This window comes from Lampetra planeri, unplaced genomic scaffold (genome assembly GCF_965212315.1).
Source record: "Lampetra planeri unplaced genomic scaffold, kcLamPlan1.2.h2 scaffold_1855, whole genome shotgun sequence".
Classification (NCBI taxonomy): domain Eukaryota; kingdom Metazoa; phylum Chordata; class Hyperoartia; order Petromyzontiformes; family Petromyzontidae; genus Lampetra; species Lampetra planeri.
The window spans coordinates 1-22,157 of NW_027614600.1; the positions used below are offsets into that span (position 1 = coordinate 1).

Here is a 22,157-nt window from a genome sequence, read left to right on the forward strand (position 1 = left end):
CTCCCCCCCCCTCCCTTACCCAACATTGGCCACCCTTCCCATGTATAACTCCCCCCTCCCTAACCCAACATGGCCACCCTCCCCATAACTCCCCCCCCCTCCCTTACCCAACATGGCCACCCTTCCCATAACTCCCCCCCTCCCTTACCCAACATGGCCACCCTTCCCATGATAACTCCCCCCCCTCCCTTACCCAACATGGCCACCCTTCCACATGTTAACTCCCCCCCCTCCCTTACCCAACATGGCCACCCTCCCCATAACTCCCCCCCTCCCTTACCCAACATGGCCACCCTTCCCATAAACTCCCCCCCCTCCCTTACCCAACATGGCCACCCTCCCATAACTCCCCCCCCCTCCCTTACCCCAACATGGCCACCCTTCCCCATGATAACTCCCCCCCCTCCCTTAACCCAAACATGGCCACCCCTCCCCATAACTCCCCCCCCTCCCTTACCCAACATGGCCACCCTTCCCATAACTCCCCCCCTCCCTTACCCAACATGGCCACCCTTCCCATGATAACTCCCCCCCCTCCCTTACCCCAACATGGCCACCCTCCCCATAACTCCCCCCCCTCCCTTACCCAACATGGCCACCCTTCCCATAATACTCCCCCCCTCCCTTACCCAACATGGCCACCCCTCCCCATAACTCCCCCCCTCCCTTACCCAACATGGCCACCCTCCCCATACCTCCCCCCTCCCTTCTACCAACATGGCCACCCTTCCCATGATAACTCCCCCTCCCTTAACCCAACATGGCCACCCTCCCCACAACTCCCCCCCTCCCTTACCCAACATGGCCACCCTTCCCATGATAACTCCCCCTCCCTTACCCAACATGGCCACCCTCCCCATAACTCCCCCCCCTCCCTTACCCAACATGGCCACCCTTCCCATGATAACTCCCCCTCCTCCCTTACCCAACATGGCCACCCTCCCCATAACTCCCCCCTCCCTTACCCAACATGGCCACCCTTCCCATAACTCCCCCCCCTCCTTACCCAACATGGCCACCCTTCCCATGATAACTCCCCCCCCCTCCCTTACCCAACATGGCCACCCCTTCCCCATGTTAACTCCCCCCCCCTCCCTTACCCAACATGGCCACCCTTCCCATGATAACCCCCCCTCCCTTACCCAACACATGGCCACCCTCCCCATAACTCCCACTCCCCCTCCCTTACCCAACATGGCCACCCTTCCCATGATAACTCCCCCCCCCCTCCCTTACCCAACATGGCCACCCTCCCCATAACTCCCCCCCCCCTCCCTTACCCAACATGGCCACCCTTCCATGATAACTCCCCCCCCCTCCCCTTACCCCAACATGGCCACCCTCCCCATAACTCCCCCCCCCCTCCCTTATCCAACATGGCCACCCTCCCCATAACTCCCCCCCCATCCCTTACCCAACATGGCCACCCTTCCCATGTTAACTTCCCCCCCCTCCCTTACCCAACATGGCCACCCTTCCCATAACTCCCCCCCCCTCCCTTACCCAACATGGCCACCCTTCCCATAACTCACAACCCCCCCTCCTCCCTTACCCAACATGGCCACCCTTCCCATGATAACTCCCCCCCCCCCTCCCTTACCCAACATGGCCACCCTTCCCATGTTAACTCCCCCCCCCCTCCCCTTTACCCAACATGGCCAACCCCTTCCCATGTTAACTCCCCCCCCCCCTCCCTTACCCAACATGGCCACCCTTCCCATGTTAACTTCCCCCCCCTCCCTTACCCAACATGGCCACCCCTTCCCATAACTCCCCCCCTCCCTTACCCAACATGGCCACCCTTCCCATAACTCCCCCCCCTCCCTTACCCAACATGGCCACCCTTCCCCATGATAACTCCCCCCCCCCCTCCCTTACCCAACATGGCCACCCTTCCCATGTTAACTCCCCCCCCTCCCTTACCCAACATGGCCACCCTTCCCATGTTAACTCCCCCCCCCTCCCCTTACCCAACATGGCCACCCTTCCCATAACTCCCCCCCTCCCCTTACCCAACATGGCCACCCTTCCCATGTTAACTCCCCCCTCCTCTCTCGTCTACCAACCCAACATGGCCGCTTTCCCCCTTGACTCCCCTTTTCTCCTTGCCCAAAATGGTCGCCGTTACCATGACAACTCCTCTCTCGTCTCCCTCCCCCAAAATGGCCGTCGTTCCCATGACAACTCTCCTCTCGTCTTCCCATCCAACATGGCCGCTTTTCCCCTTGACCCCCCCCACCCCCAAACTCTTACTCCTTACCCAACATGGCGGCAATTCCCACGACAACGGTCCCCTCTCGTCTCCCTATCCAACATGGCCGCCGGCGTCCTTCAACCAATCCGAAGAGCCGCGCCTCGGCTTCTCGGGCGTGACGTCACCCGCCGACGTCATCGCTTACGTCATCGCGGGCCGTTTCCGTGACGGAGGAGACGCGGCCTTGGCGCGAAGGCTCCGCTCAGGAAAGGCGCCGCGGCTCGCGGGAATCTTCTACGCAGACCCCGAGACCACTTCGCTGGGGCGGACCACTTCGACTCGCTGGGGTGAGTCGCTGGGGCGGACCACTTCTACTCGCTGGGGTGGGTGAGGCGGGGGCGTCACTGGCGAGGTGGTTGTGGTTGTGGTAGAGGTGGTGGTTGTGGTGGTTGTTGTGGTGGAGGTGGTGGTTGTTGTTGTGGTGGTGATGGTAGAGGTGGTCGTTGTGGTAGAGGTGGTGGTAGTGGTGGAGGTGGTGGTGGTTGTTGTGGTGGTAGTGGTAGAGGTGGTGGTTGTTGTGGTGGTGGTGGTTGTTGTGGTAGAGGTGGTGGTTGTAGTAGAGGCGGGTGTGGTGGTTGTTGTGGTGGAGGTGGTGGTAGAGGTGGTGGTCGTGGTGGTGGTTGTTGTGGTTGTTGTAGAGGTGGTGGTTGTGGTAGAGGTGGTGGTTGTGGTAGAGGTGGTGGTTGTGGTAGAGGTGGTTGTGGTGGTTGTTGTGGTGGTAGTGGTAGAGGTGGAGTTGTGGTAGAGGTGGTGGTTGTTGTGGTGGTAGTTGTGGTTGTGGTAGAGGTGGTGGTAGTGGTAGAGGTGGTGGTAGTGGTAGAGGTGGAGTTGTGGTAGAGGTGGTGGTTGTTGTGGTGGTAGTTGTAGTTGTGGTAGAGGTGGTGGTTGTGGTAGAGGTGGTGGTTGTGGTGGTAGTTGTGGTTGTGGTAGAGGTGGTGGTTGTGGTAGAGGTGGTGGTTGTGGTAGAGGTGGTTGTGGTGGTTGTTGTGGTGGTAGTGGTAGAGGTGGAGTTGTGGTAGAGGTGGAGTTGTGGTAGAGGTGGAGTTGTGGTAGAGGTGGTGGTGGAGGTTGTGGTAGAGGCGGTTGTGGTGGTGGAGGTGACAGTGGTAGTTGTGGGGAGCGGTGGTGCAGCGGTTAGCTCTACGGCACCTGCTGGGTCTGTCCCGTGACCACCTCCTCCTGCACCTAGCCTGGCACAGCAGTCAGCCCATGGCACCTGCTGGGTCTGTCCCGTGACCACCTCCTCCTGCACCTAGCCTGGCACAGCAGTCAGCCCATGGCACCTGCTGGGTCTGTCCCGTGACCTCCTCCTGCACCGAGCCTGGCACAGCAGTCAACCCAAGGCACCTGCTGGGTCTGTCCCCGTGACCTCCTCCTCATGCACCTAGCCTGGCACAGCAGTCAACCCATGGCACCTGCAGGGTCTGTCCCGTGACCTCTTCCTCATGCACCTAGCCTGGCACAGGCAGCGCGGTGACGTCACCGCCACTAAGGAGCGAATGGCGGCGGTGGTGGTGGTGGTTGTGATGAGTGTGGTGATGATATTGACACTGATAATGCTGCTGCTGATACTGCAGTGCTGAGCTCATGATGTTGATGCTACGAGCACTGCTGCTGCTGCTGATGATGGTGCTCCTACTACTACTGCTGCTGATGATGATGGTGCTACTAGTACTACTGCTGCTGATGATGATGGTGCTACTAGTACTACTGCTGCTGATGATGATGATGGTGCTACTACTACTGCTGATGATGATGATGATGGTGCTACTAGTGCTGCTGATGATGATGTACTAGTGCTGCTGATGATGCTACTAGTATTACGGATGATGATGCTGCTGCTACTACTACTGCTGCTGATGATGATGGTGCTACTGGTACTAGTGCTGCTGATGATGGTGCTACTACTACTAATGATGGTGCTACTAGTACTACTGCTGCTGATGATGATGGTGCTACTAGTACTACTGCTGCTGATGATGATGGTGTTACTAGTACTAGTGCTGCTGATGATGATGGTGCTACTAGTACTACTGCTGCTGATGATGATGGTGCTACTAGTACTACTACTGCTGATGATGATGGTGCTACTAGTACTAGTGCTGCTGATGATGATGGTGCTACTAGTACTACTGCTGCTGATGATGATGGTGTTACTAGTGCTACTGCTGCTGATGATGATGGTGCTACTAGTACTACTGCTGCTGATGATGATGGTGTTACTAGTACTACTACTGCTGATGATGATGGTGCTACTAGTACTAGTGCTGCTGATGATGATGGTGCTACTAGTACTAGTGCTGCTGATGATGATGGTGCTACTAGTACTACTGCTGCTGATGATGATGGTGCTACTAGTACTACTACTGCTGCTGATGATGATGGTGTTACTAGTACTACTACTGCTGATGATGATGGTGCTACTAGTACTAGTGCTGCTGATGATGATGGTGCTACTAGTACTACTGCTGCTGATGATGGTGCTACTAGTACTACTGCTGCTGATGATGATGGTGCTACTAGTACTAGTGCTGCTGATGATGATGGTGCTACTAGTACTACTGCTGCTGATGATGATGGTGCTACTAGTACTAGTGCTGCTGATGATGATGGTGTTACTAGTACTACTGCTGCTGATGATGATGGTGTTACTAGTGCTACTGCTGCTGATGATGATGGTGTTACTAGTGCTACTGCTGCTGATGATGGTGCTACTAGTACCACGTTTGCTGATGATGGTGCTACTAGTACTACGTTTGCTGCTGATGATGGTGCTACTACTGCTGCTGCTGATGGTGCTACTAGTACTACTGCTGATGATGCTACTGCTGCTGCTGATGATGATGCTACTAATGATGATGCTACTACTACTGCTGATGACAATGATGCTACTACTACTGCTGATGATGATGATGATGCTCTCTTCACAGCATCGCGATGTCCAACCCGGCTCCCACATCCCTCGGCAAGGCCAGGCCGTGTGTGCACCTCATGCCACAAAGTGAGTGAGTGTCTGGGGCAGGCTGCACCACCACCACCACAACCACCACAACCACCACAACCACCACAACCACCATCACCACCACCACCACCATCCTCTCTCTCTCCCCTCACTCTCTGTCACTCACTCTCTCACTCTCACACTCTCTCACTCTCTCACTCACTTTCTCACTCACTCTCTCCCCCCTCTCACACTCTCTCACTCACTCTGTCCCCTTTCTCTCTGTCACTCCTCTCACTCACTCACTCTCACACTCACCTCACTCTCTCACTCTCACACTCACTCACTCTCACACTCACTCACTCTCTCACTCACTCTCCTCACTCACTCACTCTCACTCACTCCCCTTTCTCTCTGTCACTCCTCTCACTCACTCACTCTCACACTCACTCACTCTCACACTCACTCCTCTCACTCACTCCCCTTTCTCTCTGTCACTCCTCTCACTCACTCACTCACTCTCACACTCACTCACTCTCACACTCACTCCTCTCACTCACTCCCCTTTCTCTCTGTCACTCCTCTCACATTCACTCACTCTCTCACTCTCTCTCCCCTCTCACTCTCACTCTCTGTCCCCTTTCTCTCTGTCACTCCTCTCACTCTCTCACTCTCTCACTCACTTTCTCACTCTCACACTCACTCACTCTCACACTCTCTCACTCACTCTCTGTCCCCTTTCTCTCTGTCACTCCCTCACACTCTCTCACTCACTCACACACTCTCACACTCTCTCACACACTCTCACACTCTCTCACTCACTCACACACTCTCTCACACTCTCTCACACTCTCTCTGTCACTCCTCTCACTCACTCCCCCCCCTCTCACTCTCTCCTATGGCGCCCCCCAACAACAGGGAGTGGGCAGCTCGCGGTCACGTGACGGCACTCGAACCAATCCGGGCGCGTTAATCACAGTCACAGAAGGACAGATCTGGGTTTATTATAAACAGTGTATTCTCTCTCTCATTCTCACTCTCTCTTGTTTTTGTTACGATCAGAGGAAACAAGAAGATGCTCGGCACTTTGCTCTGTTCATCAGTTCGGTTTTTATTTCTTTGCTTTATGTAAACTCCCCCCCCTCCCTTTTTAAATGAAAGATGTAACAACAGAGTTCACGTTCTGCTCTCCTTACCCCATTCCTCTCTCTCTCCCCTCTCTCTCCCCCCCTCTCTCTCCCCCCCTCTCTCTCTCTCCCCCCCTCTCTCTCTCACCCTCTCTCTCCTCTCCCCCCCTCTCTCTCTCACCCTCTCTCTCCCCCCTCTCTCTCTCACCACCTCTCCTCTCTCTCACCCTCTCTCTCCCCCCCTCTCCTCCCCCCCTCTCTCTCACCCTCTCTCTCTCCTCTCAGAGTAGAAACGCAGACATTGCACCTCCTGCTGTATCTATGGCCCAGTACGCACTGTACCGCGGTACACAGTACGTACTGTGTACCGCGGTACAGTACGTACTGTACCCACGGCACCGTGTGTACTGTGCCCACGGCACAGTGTGTACTGTACCCGCGACACAGTACGTACTGTACCCACGGCACAGTACGTACTGTACCCACGGCACAGTACGTACTGTACCCGCGGCACAGGATGCTTGACACATCCCATCAGCCCCTTTCCTCCCTACAGTGCGACCTCTCGACCTACGACCTACGACCCTGATTCTGCTCCAGCCGCCCCAGACGTTCCTCCTGCTCCAGCCGCCACCTCCGCCCCTTGACCTCTCGCGACCTCCGGTGGCTGGGGCCGGTGGCGACCTGTGACCCCCCGCGACCTCCGGTGGCTGGGGCCGGTGGCGACCTGTGACCCCCCGCGACCTCCGGTGGCTGGGGCGGTGGCGACCTGTGACCCCCCGCGACCTCCGGTGGCTGGGGCGGTGGCGACCTGTGACCCCCCCGCGACCTCTGGTGCCCGGGTCGGTGGTGACCTCTGACCCCCCACAACCTTTGGTGGCCAGGGCGGTGGCGACCTCTGACCCCCCGCGACCTCTACTGGCAGGGGCGGTGGCGACCTCCGACCCCCCGCGACCTCCGGTGGAGGAGGCAGACGGAGGAGGTGAAACCTGCAGACTCACCACAGACTCACCACCACACAGAGACCCATAGACTCACCACCACCACACAGAGACCCAGAGACTCACCACCACCACACAGAGACCCATAGACTCACCACCACACAGAGACCCATAGACTCACCACCACACAGAGACCCATAGACTCATCACCACCACACAGAGACCCATAGACTCATAACCACCACACAGAGACCCATAGACTCACCACCACACAGAGACCCATAGACTCACCACCACACAGAGACCCATAGACTCATCACCACCACACAGAGACCCATAGACTCATAACCACCACACAGAGACCCATAGACTCATCACCACACAGAGACCCACAGACTCACCACCACACAGAGACCCATAGACTCATCACCACCACACAGAGACCCACAGACTCATCACCACCACACAGAGACCCACAGACTCACCACCACCACACAGAGACCCATAGACTCACCACCACCACCACACAGAGACCCATAGACTCACCACCACCACCACACAGAGACCCACAGACTCATCACCACCACACAGAGACCCATAGACTCACCACCACCACACAGAGACCCATAGACTCATCACCACCACACAGAGACCCATAGACTCACCACCACCACACAGAGACCCACAGACTCACCACCACCACACAGAGACCCACAGACTCATCACCACCACACAGAGACCCATAGACTCACCACCACCACACAGAGACCCATAGACTCACCACCACCACACAGAGACCCATAGACTCATCACCACCACACAGAGACCCATAGACTCACCACCACCACACAGAGACCCACAGACTCACCACCACCACACAGAGACCCATAGACTCATCACCACCACACAGAGACCCATAGACTCACCACCACCACACAGAGACCCACAGACTCACCACCACCACACAGAGACCCATAGACTCATCACCACCACACAGAGACCCATAGACTCACCACCACCACACAGATACCCACAGACTCACCACCACCACACAGAGACCCATAGACTCATCACCACACAGAGACCCATAGACTCACCACCACACAGAGACCCATAGACTCACCACCACACAGAGACCCATAGACTCACCACCACACAGAGACCCATAGACTCATAACCACCACACAGAGACCCATAGACTCATCACCACACAGAGACCCACAGACTCACCACCACACAGAGACCCATAGACTCATCACCACCACACAGAGACCCACAGACTCACCACCACCACACAGAGACCCATAGACTCACCACCACCACCACCACCACACAGAGACCCATAGACTCACCACCACCACACAGAGACCCATAGACTCACCACCACCACACAGAGACCCATAGACTCACCACCACCACACAGAAACCCATAGACTCATCACCACCACACAGAGACCCATAGACTCACCACCACCACACAGAGATCCATAGACTCACCACCACCACACAGAGACCCATAGACTCACCACCACCACCACACAGAGACCCATAGACTCACCACCACCACACAGAGACCCACAGACTCATCACCACCACACAGAGACCCATAGACTCACCACCACCACACAGATACCCACAGACTCACCACCACCACACAGAGACCCATAGACTCATCACCACACAGAGACCCATAGACTCACCACCACACAGAGACCCATAGACTCACCACCACACAGAGACCCATAGACTCACCACCACACAGAGACCCATAGACTCATAACCACCACACAGAGACCCATAGACTCATCACCACACAGAGACCCATAGACTCATCACCACCACACAGAGACCCACAGACTCATCACCACCACACAGAGACCCACAGACTCACCACCACCACACAGAGACCCATAGACTCACCACCACCACCACCACCACACAGAGACCCATAGACTCACCACCACCACCACACAGAGACCCATAGACTCATCACCACCACACAGAGACCCATAGACTCACCACCACCACACAGAGACCCATAGACTCACCACCACCACACAGAAACCCATAGACTCATCACCACCACACAGAGACCCATAGACTCACCACCACCACACAGAGACCCACAAGACTCACCACCACCACCACACAGAGACCCATAGACTCATCACCACGCTCTCATCCCTCCCCCCCCCCTCCTCCCTCCCCCAGCCCGGACGCGGCCCTGCGGTGATGGTGGTGGAGTTGGCACTGCCGGTGGTGGAGTTGGCACTGCCGGGTGGCGGAGTTGGCACTGCCCGGTGGCGGTGCCGGTGCCGGTGTGGTGGCCCTGGTGGGCGGGGCGGAGAGCAAGGGGGGCGGGGGGCGGTGGTGCAAGCGCCACGGCTCTGGTGGAGGGCGGTGCTGGGGAAGAGACGCGTCTTGGGTGAGGCCACACAACCCCCCACTTCCTGTTTAGACCACGCCCCCCACGGCCCTGTTTAGACCACGCCCCCACACCTCCTGTCTAGGCCACGCCCCCCCACACCTCCTGTCTAGGCCACGCCCCCCCCACCTCCTGTCTAGGCCACGCCCCCACACCTGTTTAGGCCACGCCCCCCCCACAACTCCTGTCTAGGTCACGCCCCCCCCCCACCCTCCTGTCTAGACCACGCCCCCACACCTGTCTACGCCCCTGTTTAGGCCACCGCCCCCCCCCACCTCCTGTCTAGGCCACGCCCCCACGCCCCCCCCCCACGCCCTGTTTAAAACCACGACCTGTCTAGGCCACGCCCCCACGGCCTGTTTAGGCCACGCCCCCCACACCTCCTGTCTAGGCCACGCCCCCCACCTGTCTAGGCCACGCCCCCCCACCTCCTGTCTAGGCCACGCCCCCCTGTCTAGGCCACGCCCCCACTTCCTGTTTAGGGCCACGCCCCCACTTCCTGTTTAGACCACGCCCCCACGGCCTGTTTAGACCACGCCCTGTTTAGGCCATGCCACCCCCCCCCACCTCCTGTCTAGGCCCACGCCCCCCCCCACCTCCTGTCTAGGCCACGCCCCCCCCCCCCCCCACCTCCTGTCTAGGCCACGCCCCCACTTCCTGATTAGACCCAGAACCTTCCTATATCGAGACCCATAGTGTGATTGAGTGAGTGAGTAGACTATTGAGTGGACGAGTGAGTGGACGAGTGAGTGAGTGAGTGAACGAGTGAGTGGACGAGTGAGTGAGTGGACGAGTGAGTGAGTGGACGAGTGAGTGAACGAGTGAGGTGAGTGAGTGAACGTGGTGAGGTGAGTGGACGAGTGAGTGGACGAGTGAGTGAGTGGACGAGTGAGTGAGTGGACGAGTGAGTGGACGAGTGAGTGAGTGAGTGAACGAGTGAGTGAGTGGACGAGGTGAGTGACGAGTGAGTGAGTGGACGATGAGTGAGTGGACGAGTGAGTGAACGAGTGAGTGAGTAGACTATTGAGTGATGAGTGTGGACGAGTGAGTGAGTGAGTGAGTGAACGAGTGAGTGAGTGGACGAGTGAGTGGACGAGTGAGTGAGTGGACGAGTGAGTGAGTGGACGAGTGAGTGAGTGGACGAGTGAGTGGACGAGTGAGTGAGTGAACGAGTGAGTGAGTGGACGAGTGAGTGGATGAGTGAGTGGACGAGTGAGTGAGTGAACGAGTGAGTGAGTGGACGAGTGAGTGAACGAGTGAGTGAGTGGACGAGTGAGTGAGTGGACGAGTGAGTGAGTGGATGAGTGAGTGGACGAGTGAGTGGACGAGTGAGTGAGTGAACGAGTGAGTGAGTGGACGAGTGAGTGGATGAGTGAGTGGACGAGTGAGTGAGTGAACGAGTGAGTGAGTGGACGAGTGAGTGGATGAGTGAGTGGACGAGTGAGTGAGTGGACGAGTGGACGGACGAGTGAGTGAGTGGACGAGTGAGTGGACGAGTGAGTGAGTGGGTGGACGGACGAGTGAGTGAGTGGATGAGTGAGTGGACGAGTGAGTGAGTGGATGAGTGAGTGGACGAGTGAGTGAGTGGGTGGACGGACGAGTGAGTGAGTGGATGAGTGAGTGGACGAGTGAGTGAGTGGGTGGACGGACGAGTGAGTGAGTGAATGAGTGAGTGGACGAGTGTCTGAGTGAGTGAGTGAGTGAGCACCGGTGAGAGAACCAAAGGCAGTGGCTGGGCAGCCCTGTCTCAAACCACACCGCCCCCTTCGTGCGCCGCACTTGCCCCGCACATCCTGCTAGAGGCTACCTGGCTCAGCACCTTTACCATTGCGTCCGTCCCCCTTCCCAGGCGACACCGGCGTTAGCGCCGATCACCGCCGCCACCCCCGTCACCACGAGCGTCGGCAGCGCGCCAAGACGACCCGGCACGCCTGCCAGGAGTGCGGCAAGGACTTTGAGTTCCTCTCGCAGCTGTGCCGCCACCTGGTCAGCCACGAGGATGACGACGAGGAGGGGGAGGAGTGGGAGGGGGGGGGGGTGGTGAGCACGGGGGGGAGGTTGGCGAGGACCAGGAAGAGGAAACGCAAGAGGAGGAGGAGGAGGGGGGGGGAGGGTGGCGGTGGTGGGGGAACAGAAGCCAACCAAGATGACCGCTTCAACCGGGACGACCGCCGCCGCCACCGCCGCCACAGCGGTGGTGGCGGAGGGCAGCGGCGAGAACCACAGCGGCATCGCCACCGGGTTCGGCAAAGCGTCGGCGGACGGTGAAGGTGGTGAGGGTGAAAGGCGAGGCGAGGCACTGGAGGTCGGCCGAAGGTCGTCGGGGAGACGCTGACGACGAATCGGACGACGATGACGACAAGGTGGAGGTGGAGGAGATGGTGGAGGATGATGAGGTGGAGGAGCAGGACGAGGGCATGGCCTTCGTGTGCAGCGTCTGTGCCAGGGGCTTTGCCGAGCTGCAGGGCTTGAGGCGTCACCGGCAGACGCACCCCGAGGGGGAGATGCCCTTCGCGTGCAAACGCTGCGGACAGCGCTTCAGCACCGGGGAGGCCACGGAGCTGCACGGCCTGGTGGAGCACGGCCTGGTGGAGCACGGCCTGGTGGAGCACGGCCTGGTGGAGCACGGCCTGGTGGAGCACGGCCTGGTGGAGCACGGCGAGGACGGGGGCGCCGGCGAAGACCGAGAGGAACGGTCACGGTGGGACACGTGGGGGGGGGGGCGGCTGGGGCGGGGGCGGGGGGCTGGGGGGGGGGGTGAGGCAGGGGGGGGGAGGGCGGCACGAGAGGTAACGGCCACAGCAGCAGGGCGAAGGCCACCAGCAAGTTGAGTGACCTCAAGAGGGCAGCAGGTGGTGGTGGTAGAGGTAGCGGTGGTGATGGTGGTGGCGGTGGTGTTGGTGGTGGAGCAGCGTCGCGGGTAGCCAAGAAGTCTGAGCGAGCTCCTCTGTCGACCGAGAAGGGCGACCGCTCCTCCACCGTCACCCTCTCACCCGCACCTCCTCGTCCACCACATCTTACATCCACCACCCGGCACCACCACCGGCACCACCACCGCGTTTGCCTGCGACCTCTGCGACCGGTGCTTCCCGACCTCGCTGGGCGCTGCCCGGCACCGCTCCCGGCACGGCGCCCCCCGGCACGAGTGCGAGGAGTGCGGCGAGGCCTTCCGCAGCGAGCACCGCCTGCGCCGGCACGCCCTGCTGCGGCACCGGCGCCGAGACGACACCACCGCTGCCACCGCCACCACCACCACCACCACCACGCCGACACCGGCCCACCCGTGCCCGCTGTGCCCCGCCGGATTCGCCACCAAGATCAGCCTCCGGCGGCACGTGGCGGCGCACGAGGGCAGCTGGCCTCACCGCTGCCCGCAGTGCGGCGCCGGCTTCCTGTTCGTGTCGGAGGTGGCCCGGCACCGGCTCAAGCACCGGGACCCGGCGGAGGTGGCGGCCGCAAAGGAGGCGGCAAAGAAGGTGGAGGTGGTGGACAAGGTGGTGGTGAAGGAGATGGGGAAGGTGGAGAAGGTGGACAAGGTGATGGAGGTGGACAAGGTGGTGGTGGTGGAGGAGGTGGAGATGGAGGTGGAGAAGGTGGAGAAGGTGGAGGAGGTGGAGAAGGTGGCGGTGAAGGAGATGGAGGTGGAGAAGAAGGTGGAGGTGGAGAAGGTGAAGGAGATGGAGGTGGTGAAGGACGTGGTGGTGGTGGTGGTGGTGGCGAAGGAGGCGGCGAAGGACATAGTGGTGGCGGCGGCGAAGGAAGGGGTGAAGGACGTGGTGGTGGTGGTGAAGGAGGCGGTGGTGTAGTGGATGCCCGTTTGAGTGACAGGTGGCACAGACAGTGACGGTGGTGACGGTGACGACAATGGTGGTGGTGACGGTGACGACGATGGTGGTGTTGACGGTCGTGACGGTGACGACGGTGGTGGTGACGACGTTGGTGACGGTGGTGGTGACGGTGACGACGGTGGTGGTGATGGTGACGACGGTGGTGGTGACGGTGACGACGTTGGTGACGGTGACGACGGTGGTGGTGACGGTGACGACGTTGGTGACGGTGGTGGTGACGGTGACAATGGTGGTGGTGACGGTGACGATGGTGGTGGTGACGGTGGTGACGGTGGTGGTGACGGTGACGACGGTGATGGTGGTGGTGACGACGGTGGTGACAACGGTGGTGGTTACGGTGATGGTGACAGTGATGGTGACGACAGTGGTGACGACGGTGGTGGTGACGGTGACGGCGGTGACGACGGTGGTGGTGACGGTGACGACGGTGATGGTGGTGACGACGGTGGTGACGACGGTGATGGTGATGGTGACGACGGTGGTGGTGACGGTGATGGTGGTGACGGTGGTGGTGACGGTGACGACGGTGGTGACGACGGTGGTGGTGACGGTGACGACGGTGGTGACAACGGTGGTGGTTACGGTGATGGTGACAGTGATGGTGACGACAGTGGTGACGACGGTGGTGGTGACGGTGACGGCGGTGACGACGGTGGTGGTGACGGTGACGACGGTGATGGTGGTGGTGACGACGGTGGTGACGACGGTGATGGTGATGGTGACGACGGTGGTGGTGACGGTGATGGTGGTGACGGTGGTGGTGACGGTGACGACGGTGGTGACGACGGTGGTGGTGACGGTGACGACGGTGGTGGTGACGGTGACGACGGTGGTGACGACGGTGACGACGGTGGTGGTGACGACGGTGACGACGGTGGTGGTGACGACGGTGACGACGGTGGTGGTGACGGTGGTGGTGACGGTGGTGGTGACGGTGACGACGGTGATGGTGGTGGTGACGGTGGTGACGGTGGTGGTGAAGGTGGTGACGACGGTGATGGTGACGGTGATGGTGACGACGGTGGTGGTGACGACGGTGGTGGTGACGGTGGTGGTGACGGTGACAACGGTGGTGACGACGGTGGTGGTGACGGTGGTGGTGACGGTGACGACGGTGGTGGTGACGGTGGTGGTGAAGGTGGTGACGACGGTGGTGGTGACGGTGACGACGGTGATGGTGACGACGGTGGTGGTGACGACGGTGGTGGTGACGACGGTGGTGGTGGTGACGACGGTGGTGGTGACGACGGTGGTGATGGGACAGTGGTGGTGGTGGTGACGACGGTGGTGATGGGACAGTGGTGGTGATGGTGGTGATGGCGGTGGTGATGGTGGTCAGGAGATATCCAGGTGTTTGGTCTGGTTGTTTGTAGGCCGAGTTCCGCTGTAAATTAGATTGGGTTTCCCTGCAGCCCCCTCGCTCCACCACCACCACCACCACATTACACTTCCACCACCACCACCACCCACCTCTTTCACAACCTTCCCCTCCCCTCCCCTCCTCGTCGTCATCCTCCTCCCCTCACCACCTCCCCCTCAATCCCTCTCCCTCCCTCCCCACGTGCGGAATTAAAACTTTATTTAGCACAACTCTCCGGCTGCTCTCTCTGACACTGTGCGCGTGGTGGAGGGTGTGTGTGTGTGCACGTGTATGTACGTGTGTGTACACGCGCATACACGTACGTGCGCGTGTGTAGGTGCGCGTGTGTACGTGCGCGTACGTACGTGCGCGTGTGTACGTGCGCGTGTGTACGTGCGCGTACGTACGTGCGCGTGCGTAGGTGCGCGTGTGTAGGTGCGCGTGTGTAGGTGCGCGTGCGCGTGCGTACGTGCGCGTGCGTAGGTGCGCGTGCGTAGGTGCGCGTGTGTAGGTGCGCGTGCGTACGTGCGCGTGCGTACGTGCGCGCGCGTACGTGCGCGCGCGTACGTGCGCGCGTGTACGTGCGCGCGTGTACGTGCGCGCGTGTACGTGCGCGTGTGTACGTGCGCGTGTACGTACGTGTACGTGCGCGTGTGTACGTGCGTGTACGTGCGCGTGTGCGCGTGTGTACGTGCGCGTGTGTACGTGCGCGTGTACGTGCGCGTGTGTACGTGCGCGTGTGTACGTGCGCGCGTGTACGTGCGCGCGTGTACGTGCGCGCGTGTACGTGCGCGCGTGTACGTGCGCGTGTGTACGTGCGCGTGTACGTACGTGTACGTGCGCGTGTGTACGTGCGTGTACGTGCGCGTGTGCGCGTGTGTACGTGCGCGTGTGTACGTGCGCGTGTACGTGCGCGTGTGTACGTGCGCGTGTGTACGTGCGCGTGTACGTGCGCGTGTGTACGTGCGTGTACGTGCGTGTGTGCGCGTGTGTACGTGCGCGTGTGTACGTGCGCGTGTGTACGTGCGCGTGTGTACGTGCGCGTGTGTACGTGCGCGTGTGTACGTGCGTGTACGTGCGCACGTGCGCGTGTGTACGTGCGCGTGTGTACGTGCGCGTGTGTACGTGCGCATGTGCGCGTGTGTACGTGCGCGTGTGTACGTGCGTGTACGTGCGCTTGTGCGCGTGTGTACGTGCGCGTGTGTACGTGCGTGTACGTGCGCACGTGCGCGTGTGTACGTGCGTGTACGTGCGCGTGTGTACGTGCGCGTGTGTACGTGCGCGTGTACGTGCGCGCGTGTACGTGCGCGTGTGTACGTGCGCGTGTGTACGTGCGCATGTGCGCGTGTGTACGTGCGCGTGTGTACGTGCGTGTACGTGCGCTTGTGCGCGTGTGTACGTGCGCGTGTGTACGTGCGCGTGTACGTGCGCGTGTACGTGCGCGTGTGTACGTGCGTGTGTGTGCGCGTGTGTACGTGCGCGTGTGTACGTGCGTGTGTGTGCGCGTGTGTACGTGCGCGTGTGTACGTGCGCGTGTACGTGCGTGTGTGCGCGTGTGTACGTGCGCGTGTGTACGTGCGTGTACGTGCGCGTGTGCGCGTGTGTACGTGCGCGTGTGTGCGCGTGTGTACGTGCGCGTGTACGTGCGCGTGTGTACGTGCGTGTGTGCGCGTGTGTACGTGCGCGTGTGTACGTGCGTGTACGTGCGCGTGGTGCGCGTGTGTACGTGCGCGTGTACGTGCGCGTGTGTACGTGCGCGTGTGTACGTGCGTGTACGTGCGCGTGTGCGCGTGTGTACGTGCGCGTGTGTACGTGCGCGTGTGTACGTGCGCGCGTGTACGTGCGTGTGTGTACGTACGCGCGTGTGTGTGTATGTACGTGTGTGCGCGTGGAGAGTACGTGTGTGTACGCGTGTGTGTACGTGCGTGTGTGTATACGTGTGTGTGTGTGTACGTGTGTGTGTGTGTACGTGTGTACGCGTGTGTGTACGTACGTACATTCGTGTCTCTTGTTCGGCAGTTCCATCCCCTCTGCCTCCTCGCTGGCGCCGGGCTGTGACGCTGCGGTGGCCACGAGGGCTCTGGACGGGTGCGAGGGGCTGGGTAACCCCTCTACCTTCACTCTAATTACCACAACGACGTCAACAGCATCTCGCTAAGCTTGTGCCGGAGGCCCCGGGGGGACAGGCGTCTATGACGTCTCCTGGCCAAGACCCCATTTGGCGGAGCCAGGAGATGGAACCCTGCACCCTCAGTGCTCCAGAAACAACAGCCACTGCGTGTGGCCACGTGGAATGTTGGAACGCTCACTGCGGAGGAGAGGCTGCCGCTCCTCTGTCGGGAGCTGGACCGGTACCCGCCTGGATCTCGGTGGTATTCGGGAGGTCCGGTGGACCGGCTCTGGCTCCCTGCCACCATGAGGGGTGGACAGTCCTCCACTCGGGGCCAGGAGGCTGCTGAAAAACAGGGAGTGGCTCTTCTGAATAAAATAATGAAGGGGGCGTGGGAGCGTGGCGGTGAGGTGTGGGAAGCTGTAAGCCCCAGGTTACTTTGGGCTCACCTTCCCGTCAACCAGAGGCGAGGAGTGGTGGTCGTGGTTACTTATGCCCCCACCGAAGACGAACATCCGTGGAGGGATGCAGGCAAGGCCGCTGAGTCGGATGCCTTCTATGACCTGTCACAGGTGCTGGCTAAAGTGGCTCCTTGGGATAAAAGTCATCTTGTTGGGTGATGCTGGCACCTGGTACGCAGGAGGTCGTGGGTTCGATCCTGACCCTGACACCACAGCGGCTAGGAGATGTCGACTACCTCGCCTGGTACGCAGGAGGTCGTGGGTTCGATCCTGACCCTGACACCACAGTGGCTAGGAGATGTTGACTACCTCGCCTGGTACGCAGGAGGTCGTGGGTTCGATCCTGACCCTGACACCACAGTGGCTAGGAGATGTTGACTACCTCGCCTGGTACGCAGGAGGTCGTGGGTTCGATCCTGACCCTGACACCACAGTGGCTAGGAGATGTTGACTACCTCGCCTGGTACGCAGGAGGTCGTGGGTTCGATCCTGACCCTGACACCACAGCGGCTAGGGAGATGTCGACTACCTCGCCTGGTACGCAGGAGGTCGTGGGTTCGACCCCCGACCCTGACGATGCCTGCCGCTGGTTATTTGGAGTCTGCGTCTCTCTCCCGAGGCAGCGGGGGGCACGCCCAGTAGCAGCTGCCCCTGTGTGTGACCCCCCCCCCCCACGCACAATCCCGAGACTCGCACACCGCTCGCGACCTCCTTGCTGTACTGCACTCGGCGTTTATATTTCACTTTGCTACTTCAAGTAACGGTCACCGTCATCGCCAAACATCACAACAACACCCATCGTCAACATCACAACAACACCGTCAACATCATCGTCAACATCACAACAACATCGTCAACATCGTCATCATCGTCATCATCGTCACCATCGTCATCATCGTCAACGCCGTGAACATCGTCATCACCATCATTACCATCACCATAATTGTTACCATCATCACCACCACCATCACCACCACCATCATCACCATTATCACCACCACCAACCACAGCTGCCCTCAGGGCTCTAAACGTGGTAGCCACAGCTGCCCTGAGGGCAGTCTCGAGGTGGTAATCACAGCTGCCCTGAGGGCAGTTTCAGTAGCCAGCGCTGCCCTGAGGGCTTTCTCGGCCACAGCTGCCCTGAGAGCCTTCTCGGCCACAGCTGCCCTGAGAGCCTTCTCGGCCACAGCTGCCCTGAGGGCTTTCTCGACCACAGCTGCCCTGAGGGCAGTTTCAGTATCCAGCGCTGCCCTGAGGGCAGTCTCGAGGTGGTAATCACAGTTGCCCTGAGGGTTTTCTCGGCCACAGCTACCCTAGGGCCCCCAGGGCCCCCAGGGGGCCCCCAGGGCTCCTAGGGCTCGAGGGGGTCGAGGCTGGCGGGCAGCGTGAGGCGGTGCTCGTGGTGCAGCGTGCGGCCGTAGTTCACCGCCTCGGCAATGCGCAGCGCCAGCGCGTCGGACGGCACGCGCACCTGGCGGGGTGGACAAGGGTGGACAGGGGGGTGGACAGAGGGGTGGACGGGGGGGTGGAGAGAGGGGTGGAGAGGGGGGTGGAGAGAGGGGTGGACAGAGGGGTGGATGTCAGCGGTGTTGGCCGTGAGCGGGAACTGAACCTGGGTCACCGGGTTGGTAGCGCTCACCCACTCGCTCACCCAGCCACTCACCCACCCACCAACCCACCCACCCACCAACCAACCCACCAACTCACCCACCCCCCACTCACCAACCCACCCACCCACCCACCCCCCCACCAACCCACCAACCCACCCCCCCACCAACCCACCAACCCACCCCCCACTCACCAACCCACCCACCCCCCCCACTCACCCACCCACCCCCCACTCACCCACCCACCCCCCACTCACCCACCCACCCACCCACCCACCAACCCACCCACCCCCCACTCACCCACCCACCCCCCACTCACCCACCCACCCCCCACTCACCCACCCACCCCCCACTCACCTACCCACCCACTCACCCACCCACCCACCCACCCACCCACTCACCCACCCACCCACCCACCCACTCACCCACCCACCCACCCACTCACCCACCCCCCCCCCCCACCCACCCACCCACTCACCCACCCACCCACCCACTCACCCACCCACCCACCCACCCACCCACTCACCCACCCACTCACCCACCCCCCCCCCCACCCACCCACCCACTCACCCACCCACCCACCCACCCACCCACTCACCCACCCACCCACCCACCCACTCACCCACCCACCCACCCACTCACCCACCCACCCACCCACCCACTCACCCACCCACCCACCCACCCACCCACTCACCCACCACCCACCCACCCACTCACCCACCCACCCACCCACCCACCCACTCACCCACCCACCCACCCACCCACCCACTCACCCACCCACCCACCCACCCACCCACTCACCCACCCACCCACCCACTCACCCACCCACCCACCCACTCACCCACCCCCCCCCCCCCACCCACCCCCCACTCACCCACCCACCCACTCACCCACCCACCCCCCACTCACCCACCTCACTCACCCACCCACCCCCTCACCCCCCCACCCCCCCCACCAACCCACCAACCCACCCACCCACCCCCCCACTCACCCACCCCCCACTCACCCCCCCCCCACCCACACCCCACTCACCCACCCACTCACCCACCCACTCACCCACCCACTCACCCACCCACTCACCCACCCACTCACCCACCCACCCACTCACCCACCCCCCCCCACCCACCCCCCACTCACCCACTCACCCACCCCCCACTCACCCACCCCCCACTCACCCACCCCCCACTCACCCACCCACCCACCAACCCACCCACCCCCCACTCACCATGGCTTATCCGCTCGCGACGGCAACAGCAGCATCCCTCCTCCCCCCCCGGCCGCCTCCGCCCCCCCAAACTCGTGGGGGGCCCCCCCTCCCCCCCGCCCCCCCACCCCCTGGCCCCCCCGGCCCCCCCCCCCGCCGTGCGAGCTGCAGGTAAAGCCGCCCCTGGGCTCCACGCAGCACGAGGCAGTGGTAGAGGTGCTCGTGACGGACGCACAGAAACACCTCCTCCTCCACCTCCTCCACCTCCTCCTCACGCTCCACCTCGACACCCCCGTCGTCGTTGTCCACCCGCCCTCTGGAGGGTGACGAGGTGGAGGAGGTGGAGGGCTTGCGGACGAAGTACGTGGCGTGGCTGGAGACCAGCACGGAGTAGCTGTCCGTGTGGAAGACGGAGAGAAGGCTGGGGGGGGGGGGGGAGAGACGGGGTGAGTGAGTGGGGAGTGGGTGAGTGGTGAGTGGTGGGTGAGTGGGTGAGTGAGTGGGTGAGTGGGTGAGTGAGTGGGTGAGTGGGTGAGTGAGTGGGTGGGTGAGTGGGTGAGTGAGTGTGTGTGAGTGAGTGAGTGTGTGAGTGTGTGTGTGAGTGTGTGAGTGAGTGTGAGTGTGAGTGAGTGAGTGAGTGAGTGTGTGAGTGTGTGAGTGAGTGAGTGTGTGAGTGAGTGAGTGTGTGAGTGAGTGAGTGTGTGAGTGAGTGTGAGTGAGTGAGTGTGTGAGTGAGTGAGTGTGTGAGTGAGTGTGAGTGAGTGAGTGTGTGAGTGAGTGAGTGTGTGTGTGAGTGTGTGAGTGAGTGTGAGTGAGTGAGTGTGTGAGTGAGTGTGTGAGTGAGTGAGTGTGTGAGTGTGTGAGTGTGTGAGTGAGTGTGTGAGTGAGTGTGTGTGAGTGTGTGAGTGAGTGTGTGAGTGAGTGTGTGTGAGTGAGTGTGTGAGTGAGTGAGTGTGTGTGTGAGTGTGTGAGTGAGTGTGAGTGAGTGAGTGTGTGAGTGAGTGTGTGAGTGAGTGAGTGTGTGAGTGTGTGAGTGGTGTGAGTGAGTGTGTGAGTGAGTGTGTGTGAGTGTGTGAGTGAGTGTGTGAGTGAGTGTGTGTGTGAGTGTGTGAGTGTGTGAGTGAGTGTGTGTGTGAGTGAGTGAGTGTGTGAGTGTGTGAGTGAGTGTGTGAGTGAGTGTGTGAGTGAGTGAGTGTGTGAGTGTGTGAGTGAGTGTGTGAGTGAGTGTGTGAGTGTGTGAGTGAGTGTGTGAGTGAGTGAGTGAGTGTGTGGAGTGAGTGAGTGAGTGTGTGAGTGAGTGTGTGAGTGTGAGTGAGTGTGTGAGTGTGTGAGTGAGTGTGTGAGTGAGTGTGTGAGTGTGTGTGTGAGTGAGTGTGTGAGTGAGTGTGTGAGTGTGTGAGTGAGTGTGTGAGTGTGTGTGAGTGTGTGAGTGAGTGAGTGTGTGAGTGTGTGAGTGAGTGTGTGTGTCCGTGTGTGTGTGTGAGTGTGTGTGTGAGTGTGTGAGTGTGTGAGTGTGTGAGTGAGTGAGTGTGTGAGTGAGTGTGTGAGTGTGTGAGTGAGTGTGTGAGTGAGTGTGTGTGTCTGTGTGTGTGTGTGAGTGTGTGTGTAGTTTAGTGGTGGTTCAGGGTGCACATGGCCTGGCACAAGCGTCGTGGTGACGTCACCGCCACTTAGTGGCGAATGGCGGTTGTTGTTGTTGTTGTGTGTGTGTGAGTGTGTGTGTGAGTGTGTGTGTGAGTGTGTGAGTGAGTGAGTGTGTGAGTGAGTGTGTGTGTGAGTGAGTGTGTGAGTGAGTGTGTGAGTGAGTGTGTGTGTCTGTGTGTGTGTGTGAGTGTGTGTGTGAGTGTGTGAGTGTGTGAGTGAGTGAGTGTGTGAGTGA

General features: G+C 60.4%; 1 protein-coding gene and 1 long non-coding RNA gene across 3 annotated transcripts; both read left to right on the top strand.

Annotated features, from left to right (window-relative positions):
• The first annotated feature begins 2,392 nt into the window (after nt 1-2,392).
• Nucleotides 2,393-9,620, top strand: LOC144740033 (uncharacterized). 2 transcript variants are annotated; one of them, XR_013589556.1, is made up of 4 exons: nt 2,393-2,577; nt 5,185-5,255; nt 6,879-7,304; nt 9,475-9,620. It is a non-coding gene; the product is annotated as an uncharacterized LOC144740033 (long non-coding RNA). The 2 variants fall into 2 exon arrangements; XR_013589555.1 differs by having other exon boundaries at nt 2,393-2,541.
• A 3,932-nt stretch (nt 9,621-13,552) lies between these two features.
• LOC144740035 (uncharacterized) lies at nt 13,553-15,126 on the top strand. Its single transcript, XM_078622917.1, has 2 exons — nt 13,553-14,620; nt 14,675-15,126. Exons 1-2 carry the CDS (start codon nt 13,553-13,555, stop codon nt 14,813-14,815), a joined length of 1,209 nt encoding a protein of 402 aa, XP_078479043.1. The 3' UTR covers nt 14,816-15,126.
• The last annotated feature ends 7,031 nt before the right edge of the window (nt 15,127-22,157 follow it).

Excerpts from the sequence above, each read along its gene's own strand:
- LOC144740035 (XM_078622917.1), top strand. The coding sequence starts at position 13,553 with ATGGTGGTGGTGACGGTGACGACGATGGTGGTGTTGACGGTCGTGACG. Across the intron at positions 14,621-14,674 it reads CAACGGTGGTGACGACGGTG|GTGGTGACGACGGTGGTGGT; the intron begins GTGGTGACGGTG and ends GTGGTGGTGAAG.